The sequence below is a fragment of the Cebus imitator genome, unplaced genomic scaffold, assembly GCF_001604975.1.
Source record: "Cebus imitator isolate Cc_AM_T3 unplaced genomic scaffold, Cebus_imitator-1.0 Scaffold110, whole genome shotgun sequence".
Lineage (NCBI taxonomy): Eukaryota > Metazoa > Chordata > Mammalia > Primates > Cebidae > Cebus > Cebus imitator.
In genome coordinates, this window is record NW_016107425.1 from 6,042,959 (window position 1) to 6,061,811 (window position 18,853).

General features: G+C 51.2%; 2 protein-coding genes across 2 annotated transcripts; both read left to right on the forward strand.

Annotated features, from left to right (window-relative positions):
• Positions 1 to 6,175: 6,175 nt before the first annotated feature.
• HOXD10 (homeobox D10) lies at positions 6,176 to 9,289 on the forward strand. Its single transcript, XM_017538276.2, has 2 exons — positions 6,176 to 6,996; positions 8,321 to 9,289. Exons 1-2 carry the CDS (start codon positions 6,252 to 6,254, stop codon positions 8,596 to 8,598), a joined length of 1,023 nt encoding a protein of 340 aa, XP_017393765.1. The 5' UTR covers positions 6,176 to 6,251; the 3' UTR covers positions 8,599 to 9,289.
• Positions 9,290 to 11,677: 2,388 nt separating this feature from the next.
• On the forward strand, positions 11,678 to 14,277 carry HOXD9 (homeobox D9). The gene is made up of 2 exons (XM_017538275.2): positions 11,678 to 12,955; positions 13,301 to 14,277. Exons 1-2 carry the CDS (start codon positions 12,160 to 12,162, stop codon positions 13,540 to 13,542), a joined length of 1,038 nt encoding a protein of 345 aa, XP_017393764.1. The 5' UTR covers positions 11,678 to 12,159; the 3' UTR covers positions 13,543 to 14,277.
• Positions 14,278 to 18,853: the final 4,576 nt, after the last annotated feature.

Sequence of the window (18,853 nt, forward strand, 5' to 3'; positions counted from 1 at the left end):
TCATCACCTTTAACCTTTCTGAATAATTAGGCGCCTTAAGGTTCTTCTTGATTTTCAGCTGCCACCCACTCTCACACATACATGCTCACACATAGCCAGACCCACACACACATTTATGACCACACAGAATAATACCAGGAGCTCACCATAAATCTAAGAAAATTCCTGATTTCAGGATCAATAACCTTAATTTCCCCGCAAACGTTAGTGTAATGCAATAGCAGTCAACTTCTTTTTAAAATATTGGTTAGATGAAAATGCCTGCTAGTTGCTTTCACTACAGCTAGGAAATGCTGAGGATTTTTTTTTGGGGGGGGGTCTTAAATTGTGGTCCCCTTTGCTTTAATGAAGAACTGCAGTTTTTAAATCAGGTATTTGAAGGAGGAAGTTCTGTGCAGCTTTACACCTTCATTAAATTTGAAAGCAATTTGCCACCCTGTGAAATAAATTATTGCACTTTCTATAATAAGGAACTAAAGAAAATATAGTTATATTGCCTTTAAAAGCATCCTTTGGTGAAAGATGCAATGGAAACAAAGCCTACAATCGAAAAATTTCGTTAAGAAGGGGATTCCTTTGTTTGGAATTCTAGGCATCGGTTAAAACGTCAGTGCCCTAACGGTGTGATCGTTTCAGAAGATTAAACTGTTGTTTTTTTTTTTTTTCTTTCTGTTTCCATCTATTTTTTAAACTGTATCTAAATGTAGCAAGCTTGTGTGCCCACCACCCAAGGCACGCCGAACCGAGCTACCATTTCCCGTTTGCAGGGGCCTGGAGATCCACACGAGGGCGCGCTCACGTTCCAGAAGCCGCGTTTGACCAAGAGGCCGCGGTACCTATCCGTCCAATACTGGATTCTAATAGGCGACCTCAACCCCTTAGTAACAGGCGGCAGCTAAGGTGTTTGCTAGTTTGTTTGTTCTAAGCAGCCATGAGGTGTGAGAAGTTGTATAGAGACAGAAAACGGAGCAACTAGATTCACGAAACAGATCACCTTGTCTCTTTAAAGATAAAGCTGCTGCAAAAGAGTACCTTGGTATAACTTGATAGTGTGGAGGAGAGTTTTAAAAGATAAATGTATGCATTTTGAAATATATCATAGTCACTGCTAATTAGTTAAATTAGGGAAATCGATTTTCTTGGTTTCAGTGTGGAGAGCCTAGTCTGGGGTTGGACACCCCTCACTTACATCCCCCTCCCCCTTCAAAAAAACAAAAATCTTCATCGGTTTTGCCAGCTCTTAGACCGCCTGAGATGATTAAAAGTCTTTTGTTTATAACAGATCAGGGCGCGGGAAACTTAGCCGAATGTCTCTCAGAAAAAAAAATACATAATAATAATAATAAGACGCATGGAGGCCTGGGAGAGTCGTTCTGGGTTAGGGAGCCGGGGGCCGTGCCTGGCGTGCGCGGCTACCCGTGGCGACCGGGAGGCGCCGGCAGGACTGTGAGTTGGTGTGCCCAGGCCAGGCTGGGCTGTTGCGGCCACGGGAGGCAGCAGGCACTCAGGGGGAAATATTTATACTTCAAGGCGTTGTGGAACGGGGACTGTATTTGAAGCAAACGGACTTTGCGTTTGACAGAACACTGGCCACCCTTCCAAATTGCACGCCGGTCTGGCAGAGTGGAGTTGAATTTTGGCTCTCAAAAGCAGTGTATTTGTTGAGTGCCCTCCCTTCCCCAGCAAAGCCCCTGAACTTGGGGAGGGCATGTGTCCCCGTCCGGAGTCAAAAAGAGAGGAGACAGGGCTCTTGAACATTGGCCTTTCTAAGGGAGGATGACTGCCCCCTTTCCCTCCCCGAAGTTCATTGTGAAGGGCCTCCATCCCCCAGAATTAGCGCCGGCCTCGTTGGCTCCCCTGTGTGTCTTCCGCCCTCCAAGCCCTGTACCAAAGGCCCTGGGGCCTGCCGCTTGTCTGCCTCCCGGAGCTGGCATCAGCTTTGGCGGGGAGGCTGGGGCGCCACTGAGCCCCCAGCGAGGCGCCAACGAGTGGCGTGGGTGTTTCCCGTGGGCAACCTTAGCTCCACTAGTCTGACCGCCGGTCCAGCTTGGCTATAGTGAGTCGACCTTACCGGAGTCTGAACCGGACCACGGTCTTTGTGGAGTAAGAACCGCCCTCCCCAAATGTCGTTGTGTTCCTCGTAAGGCGGCCCCAGCAGCTGCACATCTGGCTGTGCGGGAGGGCCCCTTGGCCTTGGCTGGCAGCCGCCTGCGGAAACACCGCTTCTCAGCGGTCTGCAGCTTCTTTCCTCCCTGCACCCAAGATGGGCCTGACAATGGCCGGGGATCAGACCAGGGCCCCTGTGGGCTGAAGACCTCTCCCCGCCCCCCATCTTTCAGAATGTGTGGGGCTTGCAGACTGTGGCCTTGGATCCTGAGGCGCCGAGGTCTTAGACTCTGAAGTGGAAGGGAAATGCCCGAAGTAGGAGTCTTTTGTGTCTGTGCAGAAAGAGGCTCTCCGGCTGCCCGCCCTTGTCGCACGTCTGGATAGACCTCTTATCATATTGATGGTAGGCTCCCCATTTGCCTCCTCGATTTCCTTTCACCTTGGCCTGGAGGTGCACAGTGCAATTCGGAAAAGCACCCTGGGAAGACAGCTTTTAATTGACCCCATCCCCTCTGTCCCCCAAGAGTGGCACAGCCCAGAGGCTGCTCAGGACCCTAATCCGGGATTACCCTAAGAGCCCACAGGTCCACTCAGGCCCAGGGCTTCAACTTTTCTTCTAGGAGACAAGAGTGCAGCTGCAAGCCACTTTTTGATTACAAATGCTAATTTCTTGCTCAAGCTATCCTTTAAATTTTTCCCTGGAAAGAACTGTGGCTGGGAGAAGGGCGTCTTGGTACAGATATGGGTATCCATCTCCTTTATGGTGCAATATTGATTTATTATTAATGGTAACTGCTCCAACTGATCTACAGATGATCGAAGGCAGCAGCTACATTAAATACTCATAAGCAAAATAAAGGCTGGCCTTTAGAGCACTGCCTTTTTATTCCATTTGTCTCATCTCAGCCTTTGAGTCTTAGGCACACTTTCCATCCTTTGGGGCCCAGATCATTCTTTTGTATTATTTCTATCTTGCTCAATTTTTTAGTAATAAAATCTCTCAAAATACTGACAGTCTCTGGTCTCAAGGAGCGGGTCTGAAGGCAGAAATTTTAAAGAGAAAAAATAGAATTTTGTGAGAACAGATTCAAAATTATATCTGATATACACATTTTTGTCTGTGAGTAAAAACCTATTTAACTTTAACCATTATGAGAGTGACTTTGAGCTCAAAGTCACTGAGAGTTGAAATGGAAAGGTCCCCAAACTCTGAAGACACATCCTGCCCATCCTGGCTCACTGCGGACCTACCTGCCCGCAAGGAATTGCTTGTTTTTAGCCTGGATGTTTTCTTCATGTATAAATAAAGATTATGAAAGGGCATTTGATGGGCATAAAATTCCCGGTTAGATTGAACAGTCTTGCCTTGCTTTGGGTAGGGAGAATTGGGCAAACGAGTTCCCGAGGCAGCTCTCCTGGTGAAGAGGCAAAAGGGCGACACTCGACATTGCTGGAGCGCCAGGCTAGTGTCAGGGCGCCTGCCGCAAGCGAGTGCAGCGGGCACATTATCCAGACTTGGGCACGCTTAGCCCTGCCTTGTAACGAGATCTCCACCATGTGAGAAAGCAAATTTCAGGGCACTGGTCAGTGGCTGTTAGCTTTGAACAGGACCTTAGCAACCCAGAGTCAAAAGTTATAGGGTTTTTTTTTGTTTTTTTTTTTTCCTGCCTTCCTCAACCCCCACCCCCAAGTTTGAAAATAGCTACCCTGTGGAAAGGTAATGTTTAAACTTTGGGCTATGCTGGGATGCCGCAGCCGAAGCTGTTAGAGGCGCCAGGCTTTTAACCTGACAATGATGTTGTATTTGAACAGCTGCGTAAAGGTTTAAAAGGTCTGTCTCATTGCCACCGAGGAGTTTTTTAAAAGAGGTTATTGTTTGGGCGAGGGCACTGAGAGGGAGCAGGCGAAACGGTCCCAAGGCCGAAAATAATGTTCAATGCTTGTTTCCACCAGGCCAGGGGAGATTCCTTTTTGGAAAGAGGGACAAAGGGTTTGTTGGGAGAGGTTTTTGTAAAGGAGCGGGCAGGCTACTAGGTCCCCAAGAATGCTGAGGTGCTTTAATGAACATCAGGCCCCAAATAAATGTTCTGTTGAGGCAGAAACCCAATTTGTCCACAAGTTCAGTCTCTGGGCCTGAAATCCAAGGCCAGCCCATGCCGGGCGAGTGTGGGGAAAAGAGAACGCAGATGCCTTCCCGGCCTGAGAACTGGTTCATGGTCAGAGTTTCTGGGGCTGCTTTACTTTCTTGGCTGCGGGAAGGGAACCTGGCAGGCCGAAGGACGGACGACTCCAAGCCCTGGCCGGCCCCTCACTCAGGGCAAGTCTTTGGAAATCAAGGTTAAAGCTCCCTGCTGCTGCCCCGAGGCCCCGGCTTCCGCAGGGCGGCTCACCCGCCTGCAACCAGAGAAGGAGGGAGGAAGTTGTTGAAGTTTCTCATAAAACTCTGAGTTTCCACTGTGGTGGTGGTGGTAGTGGTGGTTCTTTAATGAGCTGGACCACAACCCCAGACCATATCCTCTTTATAGAACTTGCCCTCACCAAAGGAAGCAGAGGACTAAGATTCGTCCACCTCCTTCCCCTCCCTTACCCAAGCAAAGCCTTGTCAAATAATTTTAGGAATTGTCCAAAACTATAAAACTTAACTTCTGACAAAAGTGTAGCTTTTAATATTTGACAATTTGTGTTAAAACAAAAATTGACCTTCTTGGTTAGCAGCAAAGGGAAAAAAATCAATAGTATAATTTTCAATAATTCATAAAGTGAACGCCATTATGCTAAATTTAACTATTAATCTTATCCTTTACAAAGTCTCGATTGATTTGTTAATAAAGTATCTTCCCGTGTGTGGCAACAGCGGGCATAACTCTTTAAAAACCTTCAGAAGCAAGAAAATTACCAAGTAGCCCAAGAATGTAGATGAGAATTTTATTGATCGCCCTGATTCTTCTTAATATGTATTAATAAATTCCACAACCTTTTGTACCTCGCACTTGTCAGAAACCAATGCTTTTACAAAATCCATAAAAGGAAAACATATTTTTCTTTGCAGAAGAACCAAATGACACCTTTGCATTTCTTTCTGTCCTTCTTGGCCCAGTCAGTTTTCTGGAACTTCTGGATTCTGAGGGTCAGCGTTTTCCCCTTTTCTTAAATTTTTTTTCCCTTTTTTCCTTCCTTTCTGCCCTCTGTTATCAGGGTGTGGGGAGGGAAACCTCGGTTTAGTTCTCCCGCAGGGAGCGGGAGAGACGCTTTCGCGAATAGTGAACTGCAGGCAAAGAATTGTCTCTGGTCTGAAAGCTCCCAGAGGCCCGGCTCCGCAGAGGTCAGGGTGTGGTTCCTCTGAGAGCCGAAGGCTAGTGTAGCCCGCCGGGGCGCATAGGGACCCGGAGCTAGGCAGGAGGACCAAGGGGGAGGATAACGCCGGGATCCGACCCAGCTACAGGGATCCGGGCCGGCCGGCTGCTTGGCCTCTCGGCCCTCGCAGCCCTTTTTGCCTCTGTCCTCCGAGAGACACCTTGGCCGCTTCTTTGCCCCAAGGGATCTTTCCTTTGGACCCCTGGGGTGGGATGTCTGAGGGCCGGCGGATTCCGACTCACCTTCCCCGCTGGGCTGCCCCGGACTAAATTAATCAGCCTGCGCCCCCACCCTCTTGTCCTGGACCCGGCCCTCTTAAGCGCGTTCTGCCTGGATGTGTACGGGGGAGATGCTTCTGTGCGCTGGCGCCAGGGTACTCTGGCTTCCCTCCCCGTCCGTGAGTGTCCACTCGGAAGCTCTCTCCGGCCGAGACTTTCCTTTTGCCGGCTGGGCCCAGTGGCCGAAGAGGGGTACGCGAGTGGGGCGGGCTGGCGGAGCGAGCCCTGGAGAGGCGGACAGGAGGGCTGCGGAGAGCGCTGGGCCGGTTGTCTCCAGCGCGCACTATCGCGGGCGCGTAGTAGATGTCGCTGTTGTCCGTGCTTACGCGGCCGGCCGGCCGGGCTCTGGAGCACGTGACCTGAGAGGAGGCTGCGGCTCAAGGCCATTTTCAAATCTCATTGGCTTGGTTGTCATGTGGTCGGCAGAGGCATCCACAATTACACGGGGAATGTTTTCCTAGAGATGTCAGCCTACAAAGGACACAATCTCTCTTCTTCAAATTCCTCCCCAAAATGTCCTTTCCCAACAGCTCTCCTGCTGCTAATACTTTTTTAGTAGATTCCTTGATCAGTGCCTGCAGGAGTGACAGTTTTTATTCGAGCAGCGCCAGCATGTACATGCCACCACCTAGCGCAGACATGGGGACCTATGGAATGCAAACCTGTGGACTGCTCCCGTCTCTGGCCAAAAGAGAAGTGAACCACCAAAATATGGGTATGAATGTGCATCCTTATATACCTCAAGTAGACAGTTGGACAGACCCGAACAGATCTTGTCGAATAGAGCAACCTGTTACACAGCAAGTCCCCACTTGCTCTTTCACCACCAACATTAAGGAAGAATCCAATTGCTGCATGTATTCTGATAAGCGCAACAAACTCATTTCGGCCGAGGTACCTTCTTACCAGAGGCTGGTCCCTGAGTCTTGTCCCGTTGAGAACCCTGAGGTTCCCGTCCCTGGATATTTTAGACTGAGTCAGACCTACGCCACCGGGAAAACCCAAGAGTACAATAACAGCCCCGAAGGCAGCTCCACTGTCATGCTCCAGCTCAACCCTCGTGGCGCGGCCAAGCCGCAGCTCCCGGCTGCCCAGCTGCAAATGGAAAAGAAGATGAACGAGCCCGCGAACGGCCAGGAGCCCACCAAAGTCTCTCAGGTGGAGAGCCCCGAGGCCAAAGGCGGCCTTCCTGAAGAGAGAAGCTGCCTGGCTGAGGTCTCCGTGTCCAGTCCCGAAGTGCAGGAGAAGGAAAGCAAAGGTCGGTATGAGCAGAGTTGCCTCCCCAGCGGGGCGCGCAGCCCGGGAACCGGCAGAGAGGGAGCGCCCGGGTGCCCAGCGCCGAGCCTGCGCCCGAATTGGCAGGTGCTGCTCCGCCTGGCTTTTAGAAGGGTGATCTCAGCCCTGAGATAGTCCCCGCTTCTCCCCTGCTGACCTGGCCCTCCCCGCCAGTCCTGGCCCCACGCTGATGGCGCCCGGGCAGAGGAAAAGCTTGCCGGTTTTATTTTTCCTGAGCTAGACCTGAAACACAACAAAAGAGCGCAAAGGAGACCTGCGGCTGGTAAACACGACCCCAGAGCCTCCTTTCTCCTGCTCAGATTTGCAGTTCCAGTTTTGCCTTGAGCCCAATAATCATTTTAAGGTTACCCAGGGCACCGTGTTCGTGTTCAAGTGTATGCACCCCGCATCCTGCGAGCTTGGGGGTGGTGAGAAGAACGAGATGGCTGGGCTGGTTGGTGCTTGGGCTGGTGAACAGGACTTCCTGCCTTTGCTGGACTAGGTAACCTTGGCTTTGTTTAGGAAAAGTGCCGCAGGCTTTGCAATCCGTCGCCAAAGAGGGCAAAAGCGGAGGGGGAGAGTGGAACCCGCATTGCCCACTCTGTAAGGCCAGCCTTAGGGCTGGGCTAGGGCAAAGAGCCATGGATCTGGCTTTCTGAGAAGGAAACCTACCCCTGCTCCTCTTCCCCAATGCTCAGAGGTGGGCTACAGTAGGGGGCTCCATTTCTGGGGGAGTGCTTTTGTGTGGGGGCAAGAAGACATGAAAAATTCAGGAAATTCTGGGGAATGCAGCCATACCCAGGCAGGGTGGGGAAGGTGTTCTTGCTTCCCCATGTATCTTTTGAAAGATAATGGGCACCTATAAACCTGACTGTGGGGCTCCCTGACTGCCTAGGAGAGGTGGGGAAGAAGCGGCAGACTGGGGGACCTGAGGCAGCAGTGGGATTGGTAGGCTTGTCCAGGTTGTGGCTTATTCCCCTCTGGCCCTGTCAGGAGCTGAACTCTTAGAATGTTGCTGGGGAGATCTGGAAAGTTTACTATTATACTAATGTTTTGTACAAGTCAGAAAGTTGAAAGAGAGAGAGAGAACCCAAATGCAATGTCCTGCTATCATGTCATTTAAGTAATGTAGCATCAATGTAAGATTCCCTTCCAGGGCCCACTTGATGTGAGTAATGTTTAATACTAGCATTTTCCAAAGCGGCCTGGCTGCCAGCAGGGTCATGGCCAAGGGTACGTTTGAACAGACTGAGAAAAAAAAAAACCGTCTTGATTTTTTTTTCTTCTTCTCCCTTTAATTTTGTTAGAGGAAATCAAGTCTGATACACCAACCAGCAATTGGCTCACTGCAAAGAGTGGCAGAAAGAAGAGGTGCCCTTACACTAAGCACCAAACGCTGGAATTAGAAAAAGAGTTCTTGTTCAATATGTACCTCACCCGCGAGCGCCGCCTAGAGATCAGTAAGAGCGTTAACCTCACCGACAGGCAGGTCAAGATTTGGTTTCAAAACCGCCGAATGAAACTCAAGAAGATGAGCCGAGAGAACCGGATCCGAGAACTGACCGCCAACCTCACGTTTTCTTAGGTCTGAGGCCGGTCAGAGGCCAGGATTGGAGAGGGGGCACCCCGTTCCAGGGCCCAGTGCTGGAGGACTGGGAAAGCGGAAACAAAACCTTCACCGCTCTTTGTTTTTTGTTTTGTTGTATTTTGTTTTCCTGCTAGAATGTGACTTTGGGGTCATTATGTTCGTGCTGCAAGTGATCTGTAATCCTTATGAGTATATATATATATATATATATATATATATAAAAAAACTTAGCACGTGTAATTTATTATTTTTTCATCGTAATGCAGGGTAACTATTACTGCGCATTTTCATTTGGGTCTTAACTTATTGTAGAGTATCCATCCATCCATCCAGCAATGTGACTTTTTCATGTCTTTCCTAACACAAAAGGTCTGTGTGTGTGGTTAGTACATGAATTCATGGCATTTTGAATACATTCAGTACTTTAAAAATGACATATATATTTAAAATAAAATATTAAGAAAACCCACAAGCTTGGAGGGAGGGGGACTAAGAAAGCACATTCCAATGTATCTTTTCACAAATGAATTTAGCAATTGTCTTTGGTGAGATGGAACATTGACGATTTATGCCTTGTAGCCTTTCCCTTGTGGTGCATCTGTGGTTTGGTAGAAGTACAACAGCAACCTGTCCTTTCTGTGCATGTTCTGGTCGCATGTATAATGCAATAAACTCTGGAAACGAGTTCGCTCCCTCTGCTTTCTGAAATGGAAATATGTTATGGTGGAAATGAAAGGCTATGGTGAGATTATCTACTGGTTAAACACCTTGTTTGGGGCATTTGAGTGGGGGAGTGATAGACTAATAGGGGAAGGGAGCTGGGTGAAAAAAGCTGGAGGAGGCCTAGGGTGTCAGATTTTGGCAGTGGTTGGGGAAGAGGAGTGATAAGCCAGCCTGAGAGTGCAGTTTTCATAATTGGGAGGAAGGGGAGTCTCCTCTTTCCTTTCCCAGCCCCCAGTGATAGTAACATAATTGCCACTCTCAATGGGTGTGAGCTTCCCTCTGGCCTGAGCCTGGTAAGTAAGCCTATACCCCAAGCCACTTTCTCCTCAAAGCTTCCCATTTGTGTGTTTTCTCCTCTTTGGTTTCGGCTGTGTTGTTTTTAATGCTTTCAGTGGCATCTTGGTGATTTCTGGCTGGCGAGCAATCATCAGGGGCTAGGTTGAAGCTAGTCTTGCCCACCTGGAAGCTGCCGGCCTCCATTACAGGAGCAAGGACAAGCAGCAGTTTAGCACTGCAGCGGATCCAATTCTGCCCCCTTTCCCTCAGCCCTACCCCCACCCCAAGCGCAAGACAGCCAGACCTCAGAGAAGCCGAGGATGGGTGAGTTTTCCCATCCCACTTTGCCTTGGTCTCCCTGTGGATGGGTTTTGTGCTCTGTCATTACCTTTTAGTGGCCCATATGAAATTTTTTTAAAGGAAGAAATGAAAAGATTTTCCCCAGTCAGTCTTTCCTTTATTTAATTACAAGTGCTGGTTGGAGCTGCTGCATCTGGGATGCAAGAAAATGCAAAAAGGGTGACTGAAAATTTTGCAAATGAACATGACTTCCCATGAAGTCCAATGTTCCATTTGCTGCCATGGCCGGGGAGACTCCCACCAGCTTTCACCGGCTTCTGCAGGATCCCCGCTAGAGAGCCCAGACTTATCTAGTCCTGTTGGGGGAGGGGGAGAAGGGAGGAGAGGCCTTTCGTGGAAAAGCGAACAGAAAATTCGTTACCCCAGGTCCAGCCTGCGGTTTCAAACAGCTTTCAGCAGTTTCACAAAACACATCTTTTCCATTTCGTCCTTTTTAAATGTTTCCCTAAGAAAAACTATTTAGGTGCTCTAAGTCCTCATCCAGGGAGTCTCTGGGACAGTGGCCTTTAGAATTTTAAACTTCCTCCCCCAAACCAGGAACATTCCAAGACAGACCCTTTTCGGGGGCCATTTCCTGGGGGTGGGGGAGAGGGCTTGGAATCAATGCCGAATTGAAAACATTGGAATAGGTTTGCCCCAGACTTAACACCGGTTGGGCAGGAGGAGGGTAATTTTGACTTAACCATTTCTCCGAGCGTGTGGGGAGCGCCAGTAGTTGTTAGGGGGCCATGTCTCGAGGAAAGCCTGAGCTACAAGGCAAAGGCATCCCCTCTGGAACAAAAATCAGAAAGCTATTGGCAAAGGTAATCAATCAGGCCATAAGTAGCCATTTACTCTCTTCCTTTTCGGGGCTGGAAGTGGGCCAGGAGCCCTCCAAAGATGCGCTAGACAACTTGTGGAACGAGGAATATGCCCTCCTCCGGCAGCGCCCGGCGGCTTTTGTCTCGGCTCCCAGCCGGGCTTCCGAGGCTTTGTACCATGGATTTGGGAGTGACAATGGGCATTTCCCTCAGATTCAAGGCTGCTTAGCCTCACCTCTGGAGGGAAAAAAAATTCAGAAGGGAGTGGCCCAAGGACCCGGCCATTCGGCCAGATTTTTAGACATTTTGGGAGTCTCCTCTGAGGCCTCTAAGTGCGAACCGCGCGAAGCGGCCCTGCCTGGGGAGACTCACTGAGGCAGGGCTGGGACGGCGGGCGGGAGCAGGCTGCTCTAGCATTTGGGTTCTGCCCTGTGGCGTGTTTTCTTCCAGGGCCTTTCCAGCAGCACCGGAGAAGATGAGGCACCGTGGCCGCCACTGTCCGTGCTCCGCCAACTCGCCCGCCCGGCAGCCCTTCCGCGGGCAAGCAGAAGCCCCTTCGCGTCCGCCGCCGCCGCGCCAGGCGGCTCGGCTCGCCCCTCGGGCCGCGGCGTGTGCCCAGCCTCACGTCGGGGTGTGTGTGGCCGCGCGGGGCGTGTGTGAGTGTGGCAGGGGGAGGGGGCACTCTGAGCTGCTCCATCCGTCCGTTTTATTAGGGACACATTAATCTATAATCAAATACACCTCATAAAATTTTTATTGAAAGGCATAATATCATTACAGAGGTCTTCCACCTGTTTTAAACAACACGACAAGCTGTGAGCGAGCCTGTGTGTGGGGATGTGTGGGGAGGGGTGAGTTTGGGTAGGGAGAGAGGAGAGGGGAGAACAGCTCCCCTCGGGCGCCAGGGGCCGCCCCCGAGGGCCCGCCTGCCTCGGGCGACACCCGGCCTAGCACGTCCCCGGCCGCTCCGTGTGCCCTGGACGCACCGCCCGCGGCTCGGGAGCTGGGGAGCCAGCGCCGGGGCTTGGACTGCAAGACCAAGGGCCGCGAGAAGAAGCGAACAAATAGTCCCCAGCGCCTCCTCCGGCCTCAGTCGCGTCTGTGGTCTCGGCAGCCGCTGGGCGGGCCCGGCCGAGCTGGGCCGGGCAGAGCCGGGCTCATGGACCTGGGCCTGTGGGCTCTAATTGCGGCTCTTACGTTGATGATTTTTTTTTTTAATCACAGCAGCCCCCAGTTTAGCGGACTGATTTACTCCCGGTATTGGTAAATATGATCACGTGGGCCGCGCGACCAATGGTGGAGGCTGCAGCCTGCGAACTAGTCGGCGGCTTGGGCGCCGGCGGGGAGCGGCTCCGCGGCGGACAGAGTAACCTTGGGTGGGAGCGCGGGTCGCCTCAAAATGTCTTCCAGTGGCACCCTCAGCAACTACTACGTGGACTCGCTTATAGGCCATGAGGGCGACGAGGTGTTCGTGGCGCGCTTCGGGCAGCCGGGGCCAGGCGCTTCGGGCCGGCCTGCAGGTGTGGCTGATAGTCCGGCCGCCGCCGCAGCCGAGTTCGCCTCGTGTAGTTTTGCCCCCAAATCGGCCGTGTTCTCAGCCTCGTGGTCCGCGGTGCCCGCCCAGCCCCCGGCGGCGGCGGCGATGAGCGGCCTCTACCACCCGTACGTCCCCCCGCCGCCCCTGGCCGCCTCTGCCTCCGAGCCTGGCCGCTATGTGCGCTCCTGGATGGAGCCGCTGCCAGGCTTCCCGGGCGGTGCGGGCGGTGGCGGTGGCGGTGGCCGTGGCGGGGGTGGAGGCGGCGGCCCGGGCCCCGGTCCCAGCCCTGGCCCCGGCGGCGCAGCCAACGGGCGCCACTACGGGATTAAGCCTGAAACCCGAGCGGCCCCGGCCCCCGCCACGGCCGCCTCCACCACCTCCTCCACTTCCTTATCCTCCTCCTCCAAACGGACTGAGTGTTCCGCGGCCCGGGAGTCCCAGGGGAGCAGCGGCCCCGAGTTCTCGTGCAACTCGTTTCTGCGGGACAAGGCGGCAGCGGCGGCGGGGGGAACCGGGCCCGTGACAGGGATTGGGACCGGGAACGGGACGGGCGGCTCGTCGGAGCCCTCTGCTTGCAGCGACCACCCGAGCCCCGGCTGCCCGCTGAAGGAGGAGGAGAAGCAGCATCCACAGCCGCCACAGCAGCAACTTGACCCAAGTAAGTGCAAAAGAAATTGCCCCCTGATTTATTGCTGAAACCTGTAAGGCTCGAATGTGCAAAACTGATAGTTTTACTAACCTATAAAAACGTCTAGACGCCTACCCAAGCCTAGGCGAACAACACGCATCCATAAAAAAGCTCCCCATAACCACGTACCCTGGGCGCTCGGTTTGTACGGTAAACAGAGCGCGGGCATTAAGGCTTTTATGATAATTCCCCCAAGTTGTGAAAAGCGGCCATCCTTGGTGAAATTAATTTAACGACTTCTCTTCCCCACCCTGTCGTCTCTCCCTGCCTCCTCTCCGCCCCTCGCTCCCTGTCTCCAAACCCCCCTCTTTGTAGACAACCCCGCAGCGAACTGGATCCACGCTCGCTCCACCCGGAAAAAGCGCTGTCCCTACACCAAGTATCAGACGCTTGAGCTGGAGAAAGAATTCCTCTTCAACATGTACCTCACCCGGGACCGGCGCTACGAGGTGGCGAGGATTCTCAACCTAACAGAGAGACAGGTCAAAATCTGGTTCCAGAACCGTAGGATGAAAATGAAAAAGATGAGCAAAGAGAAATGCCCCAAAGGAGACTGACCCGGTGCCGTGCTGTCGGGAGCGCTCAAAGGCAGCGGTTTTGGTTTTTGTTTTTTCCTTTGTGGGTGCTTGATTTCCAGAAACTTTCCAACGACTTGGACTTCTTCTTTTTTTTTTTTTTTTTTTTTTTTAAGGTAGAAGTGATTGTGTGGTTGGTCTCTGTGAGGTATTTGGGGGACTCTATTTGCTCGCCTACGCGTTGGAAAAACCAAGTGGCTTTGGGGTTTCACCCTATCCCACACCCTCCCTTTCCTGCTCCATTGATTCCTTAGGAAATGCAATATTTTGTGAGTGCACGCTGGCTTGGGGAGCCCTCTCTTGTGTAAATGTTCCTCATGTTTCTGAACAGTGCTGTAGTTTAGTCCCCCCACCCCCAGCACTGCCCAAACAGGGGCCAAGCGCGCCCCAATTCCAAGAATGAAGGCAGAGCGACAACAGTGCGGACACCCCGGCTGCAAGCCCCTGCCGAAACCCGGCCGGGTTGCCCAACAGTTTCAAAAGCCCCCTTTCCTCAGGGAGCCCGTGGCACCTCGGCGAAGATCTTCAGTGAGGCCTAGAGAGGAACCCAGGGCCTCGGGTGGGTTGGGGTTTCTTCCTCAGTGCATTGGACGTGCCGCTCTCTTCCCTGAGGGCTGGGCTTGCGTGGGCGGCCGCGGGTGGTGGCTCTCCCAGTTCCTGCCCGAGGACCAGTTGTAAATGTTACCGCTTCCTACTAATAAATGCTGACCTGATCAATGGAGCCCAGACGCTGGCCCTAAACGTTGTGTGCCTGCTTTCTCTGCCTCTCTGCAAAATATCACACTCAGGATATTTCTCCTTCACCCCTGGGAGGGAGACATTGTTAAAAATCCCTGGCCCTTCCACCTGACAGATCTCTCTGATGTGTCTCTGAGCTTCCCTTTGTGTGGGGAGGTGTGGCCTAGAGCACAGACCCTGGGGGGATGTTGGTGCCTCCCCAAGCCTTGTTCCAGCTCCTTTGGGAACTCCGTGCTTGGGCACAGTTCAGCCTACCAGTAGCGCGCAGAGGAGCCAGCAGGCCCCAGAAGCCAGGAACTTTCAGGCTGGGGCTTGGGTGCAAAGCACCATAGTCCTCCCAGGCTCCTGGAGCCCACGCCTCCAAACCCCTCTCCAAACAAGGGAAAAGCCAACTCTGCACGGTGGAGCAACTCCCCCAGCTCGGCCAGGCTGGCTGGCTTCGAGAGGTCCCAGCCGGTCAGGCTGTGAGCTTCTGCCCCTCCCCACCAGAGCCCCAAAGTGACCTTAGCGATCAAAATGGTCAAGGCTCTCCTCCCCAGCCACCTCCAACCCACCGCCCCTTCCCGCCTCCCCCCCAGCTTCTCTGTATGTTTAGCCCCCAGCTTGGCCCTCTGGAGGCTGCATTCAGGGGCTAAAATGAAGGTCATTGTAAGTGAGGGTTCGGGTGAGCATAGCCTTTGCAGCCCTAAGAGGCAGCGGCGCCGGGTGGCCTGGGCTGGGCGGAAGGTGGGGGCGGTGGCAAAGATCTTGGGGAATCCTGATGAAAGAGGGGACTCGAAGAAAAAGCAGAGGGGGCTGGGAGGGAAAGCCAAGGCCCAGATCCGGCAGAAGGTGCTGCGTACCCCTGCCCCAGTGGCCAGCCCAGTACCTAGGGCTCTTTGAAAACAGGAAGTGCCAAGGTGTCATAAAGCCATCTAGCCGGCCAGACGTCTGGAGGTAATGAGTTTACGACAGGTCCGGCACTTTGCTTTGAAACCATCTCATTTTGATGTTTGTGTTTGTGGGAGGAAAGGAAAAATGCAGACAAAATTGGGTCTTAAAATCTAGACAATAAAATATAAACAAGACTGCATTGGACCAAGAAGGCAGGGGCATGGGAGCCCCTGGGTGAGGTGTGAGCACCTAGGAAATAAACATGAGAGACGTAGCAAGGAAGAGGTGATGAATTTCTGATTTTTGAAATAAACCAGGTGCTGGAAGTAGCCTAAGGCAGTGGGATTTTATAAGATTTTGACTATGACCACGGTTTAGCTGGTTATTTGGAAACAAACAAAAAATTGGCCTGTTATTTGGGGGTCCAGCGGTTACTGATCCCAGGAGTGTGGCTGGAGGGAAAAGATGCAGTTAGATGCTTATTCAGAAGATTTTCTGGCCCTCCACTCCAAACTTTGAAGGAAAAAGATTGTTGGGATTTATATCTATTCACTTTTTAAAAATATGATTGTTACACCTAAACTGGACAAGAGCATTTTTGAAGATGAGTAAAAAGATTAACAAGAAACACTTAAGCCAATTGAATAGTCATATTTAAGAAAAAGTTCTAGTTGAATTCCTAGTCAATTCAGTTCAATGACTTTTGATACACATTTTTAAAATCCCATTTATTGTCCGTAGAAATTTAAACGAACACAAACCCAAAGGGACTTTCCAGACAGCCACTCAGAGATCCAGCAAAAAGCTTTTGATTTGGCTTCGATTCCTCCCAAAATCGCCCAGATAAGTGAGTCCAAAGCATTAAAGTTACACTGTTAAAATAGCAAATATTCATGATTTAATCCTAAAAGCAACAGCTGTGAGAGAAAAACAAAACACAAGAATGCTTGACTTCTGTAATTTCTTGGTTGCCAAACTGTCTGGTTCCTCTGGAAAAGAAAAAGCCTCTTGGCAGTTGATATTTAGAAAGTTGTAGGTTTTGTTAAATCTAGCCTGTCCTATAATTGTTTTAAAAGGCACAGCTGGACGGTTACAGCATGGGGACCTTAGGTATCTGGCAAAAGAAAGGCTGAAACCTTTTAGAAAAGGCACTACTGGAAGCTGTCGGGAGCACACGTTAGAATATCCTAGGCATGCAGGAGCCCCTGTTTGCTGCTCTTCACTTGTTGACAGTCACAGGAATGAAGCATTATTAGTGTCAGCAGTCCAAGCCCCAAGCTAAAGAACAAGATTAGAATTGGTTTGAGATGAATAAAAGGAAGTTAAATTCAGTGGACTGGAGGTGGCATTTGGCCACTAGAGAGCGCTGTTGCTCCACTTTCTGATCTCGTAAAGCCTGAATTGCTGCGGAAGGCTTTGATTAAAAATATTTACAATCTTATTTTTAATTCCAAATTAGGATAAATTTAACAAAAATAAACGAGGTGAACTATCAAATTCTTCGTGTTTGTTGGGCATAAAATTTTGGCTCAGTCAGTGCTTCAGAAAATTTAGACTATGGCACAGCTGAGCCTACAAAACATGATAAATTAATGTATTTTAGCAAAACAGAAACGTGTAAAAAGCATAGATCTTTGCTTACTAAGGTAATCGCGCTCTTTTTCTACTCATATTATAAGCGGAATGCTTAAATACATGTTAAAAATTGTTTTGTCCAAAGAGGAAATGTGTTGTAATGTTTTCTAAATTTGGCCTGAATATGTATGAATGAATTTTCTAGTGTTCGTTTGTCTTTTTTTCCCTGAGGAATCACGCAGTTCTAGAAGGTGCCTGGTATTGCTGAGACCCTGGCTCTCTCTTCCATTTTTTCCCCATTCCATTCCAAAATCCACTCATTTATCCAGGGTTCAAATACGCACACACACACATATGCCAAACTGAAAAAAGGGGCACAATTACAAAGGTAGCTCCAAGGCTTTATTGACAATAATAATCTTTTAATTGGGTATTTGCAAGATTGAAGGACAAATCCTTAACTGTCAGAATCAGTTGGTTCGCCTACGGATTTAACGAAAGTGATTATACTTGGCAGTAACCAGCAGAAAAAACAAACCCACAAAAACAGAAAGCAAAACAAAAAAAACCCTTGCTCTCCACCTTAAGTCTGCACTCCCTACTAATTGAAAATTAAATAAAGCACGTCTTTATCATCTCCAGATTCATTAACGATTCCTTTACCTTAACCACTGTCAGTCATTCCCAGTAGAAATAATTGAGTCAGACATTATCATCTCACTACGTCTGTCCATCTCGACTTCATTTTCTCCATTTGTAAAAATGATATTTCAGTCCACCCGGACACACCTCAGGATCGCGCTCGCAGGCTGGGCCAACCCACAAGGAGCCAGGGGTAGCTGAAATCGCTGGCCGGCCTGTGGCGTCTCCGAGGCCGTCTGGGGTTTTCGGAAATTTGCATTTGGTGTGGAAAGCCGGCGTGGTGCGCTTAGCTTGAGCGGGGGCGCCTTCGAGGTCTGTTTCCAAGGCTGTGGGCCTGCCGCCCTCACGACATGTAGTACCTATCCCAAAGGAAATGGGGCTCAGTTATCCAAAGAGCCCACGAAAAAGGCCGGACAGGAGAGGAGAAGACACACACACACACACACACACACACCAAATAAGCACTGCATTTACTGGACACTGAAACCGGAGCAGAGAGGGAAAGGAAGAGTGTGGGAGGCGGTTGGAAGTGCGTGGGGAGCCAGGCAGCTTTGGAGAGAGCTGCTAAAATCAGGAATACTTTGTCGATTCACACTCGACTGGCCCACATGACTCGGGCTGCTTTTCTTCATCACTGCTCACAAACTAGGCTGAGCCTTCTCTTCCTCTGCTTTGGGAAAAATTCGTAACTTTGAGGCCCGCGCGCTCTCTCCGCAGCAATTTCACAGGCTTGGCGGAGGAACTAGGATCGTTAGCAGAAGATGGGCCGCCTGCAGCTGCCTGCAACCGGCGCCATCTGAACGCCGGCCCTCCTGGGGGGATTCGCGGGCGTTCGCTCCCCGCGCTCCTCCAGGAACCGCAACCCGCCCTGGTCCGCTGCGCGCTGGGGCTGAGACCCGGGAACCGCCTCCTGCCCGAGGAAATGTCACCCTCCCCAGCGTGAGCCCCTTTTCCCGCCTCAGAACGTTTTATCCGCTCTTCTATTCACTGTCTCAGCAAGGCTAATGCCCCCCTCCTGCATTCTTCAGCCTCCCCCTGCGCCCAGTGCTGACGTCTATCAAGGGTGAAATGATGGAAACTATATTCATGGGCATGATTTCCATTAAATATCAATTAACCTGGGAGCCTCGGCCAGGCATGCGGTGCGTCAAGGGTAAATGTACATCTGATTTCCACAGCCCACTCGGCTGGAAAAGAAGGGTTTTGATTTGATTTGATAACGCCAGGAACTGGGGGTACACTAGCGGCTTTTAATCCAACCACTTCGATATGCCCCTACTCAAATGCACGGTCCGGTCCGTCACACCTCTTGTCCACGTTCCCTGGGCTGTGCCCGCGTGTCCAGAGCTGCAAAAGCCACGGGCAACCTCTGCTGGGCTGCCCTATGAGCTCGGGGAGGGAGTCATTTGCTCCGCAGCCTCCTGGGAGTGGCCTTCTTGCCTCCCCCAAGTCTAAGGCTCCGCCG

Excerpts from the sequence above, each read along its gene's own strand:
- HOXD9 (XM_017538275.2), top strand. The coding sequence starts at position 12,160 with ATGTCTTCCAGTGGCACCCTCAGCAACTACTACGTGGACTCGCTTATA. Across the intron at positions 12,956-13,300 it reads ACAGCAGCAACTTGACCCAA|ACAACCCCGCAGCGAACTGG; the intron begins GTAAGTGCAAAA and ends CCCTCTTTGTAG.
- HOXD10 (XM_017538276.2), top strand. The coding sequence starts at position 6,252 with ATGTCCTTTCCCAACAGCTCTCCTGCTGCTAATACTTTTTTAGTAGAT. Across the intron at positions 6,997-8,320 it reads GCAGGAGAAGGAAAGCAAAG|AGGAAATCAAGTCTGATACA; the intron begins GTCGGTATGAGC and ends TAATTTTGTTAG.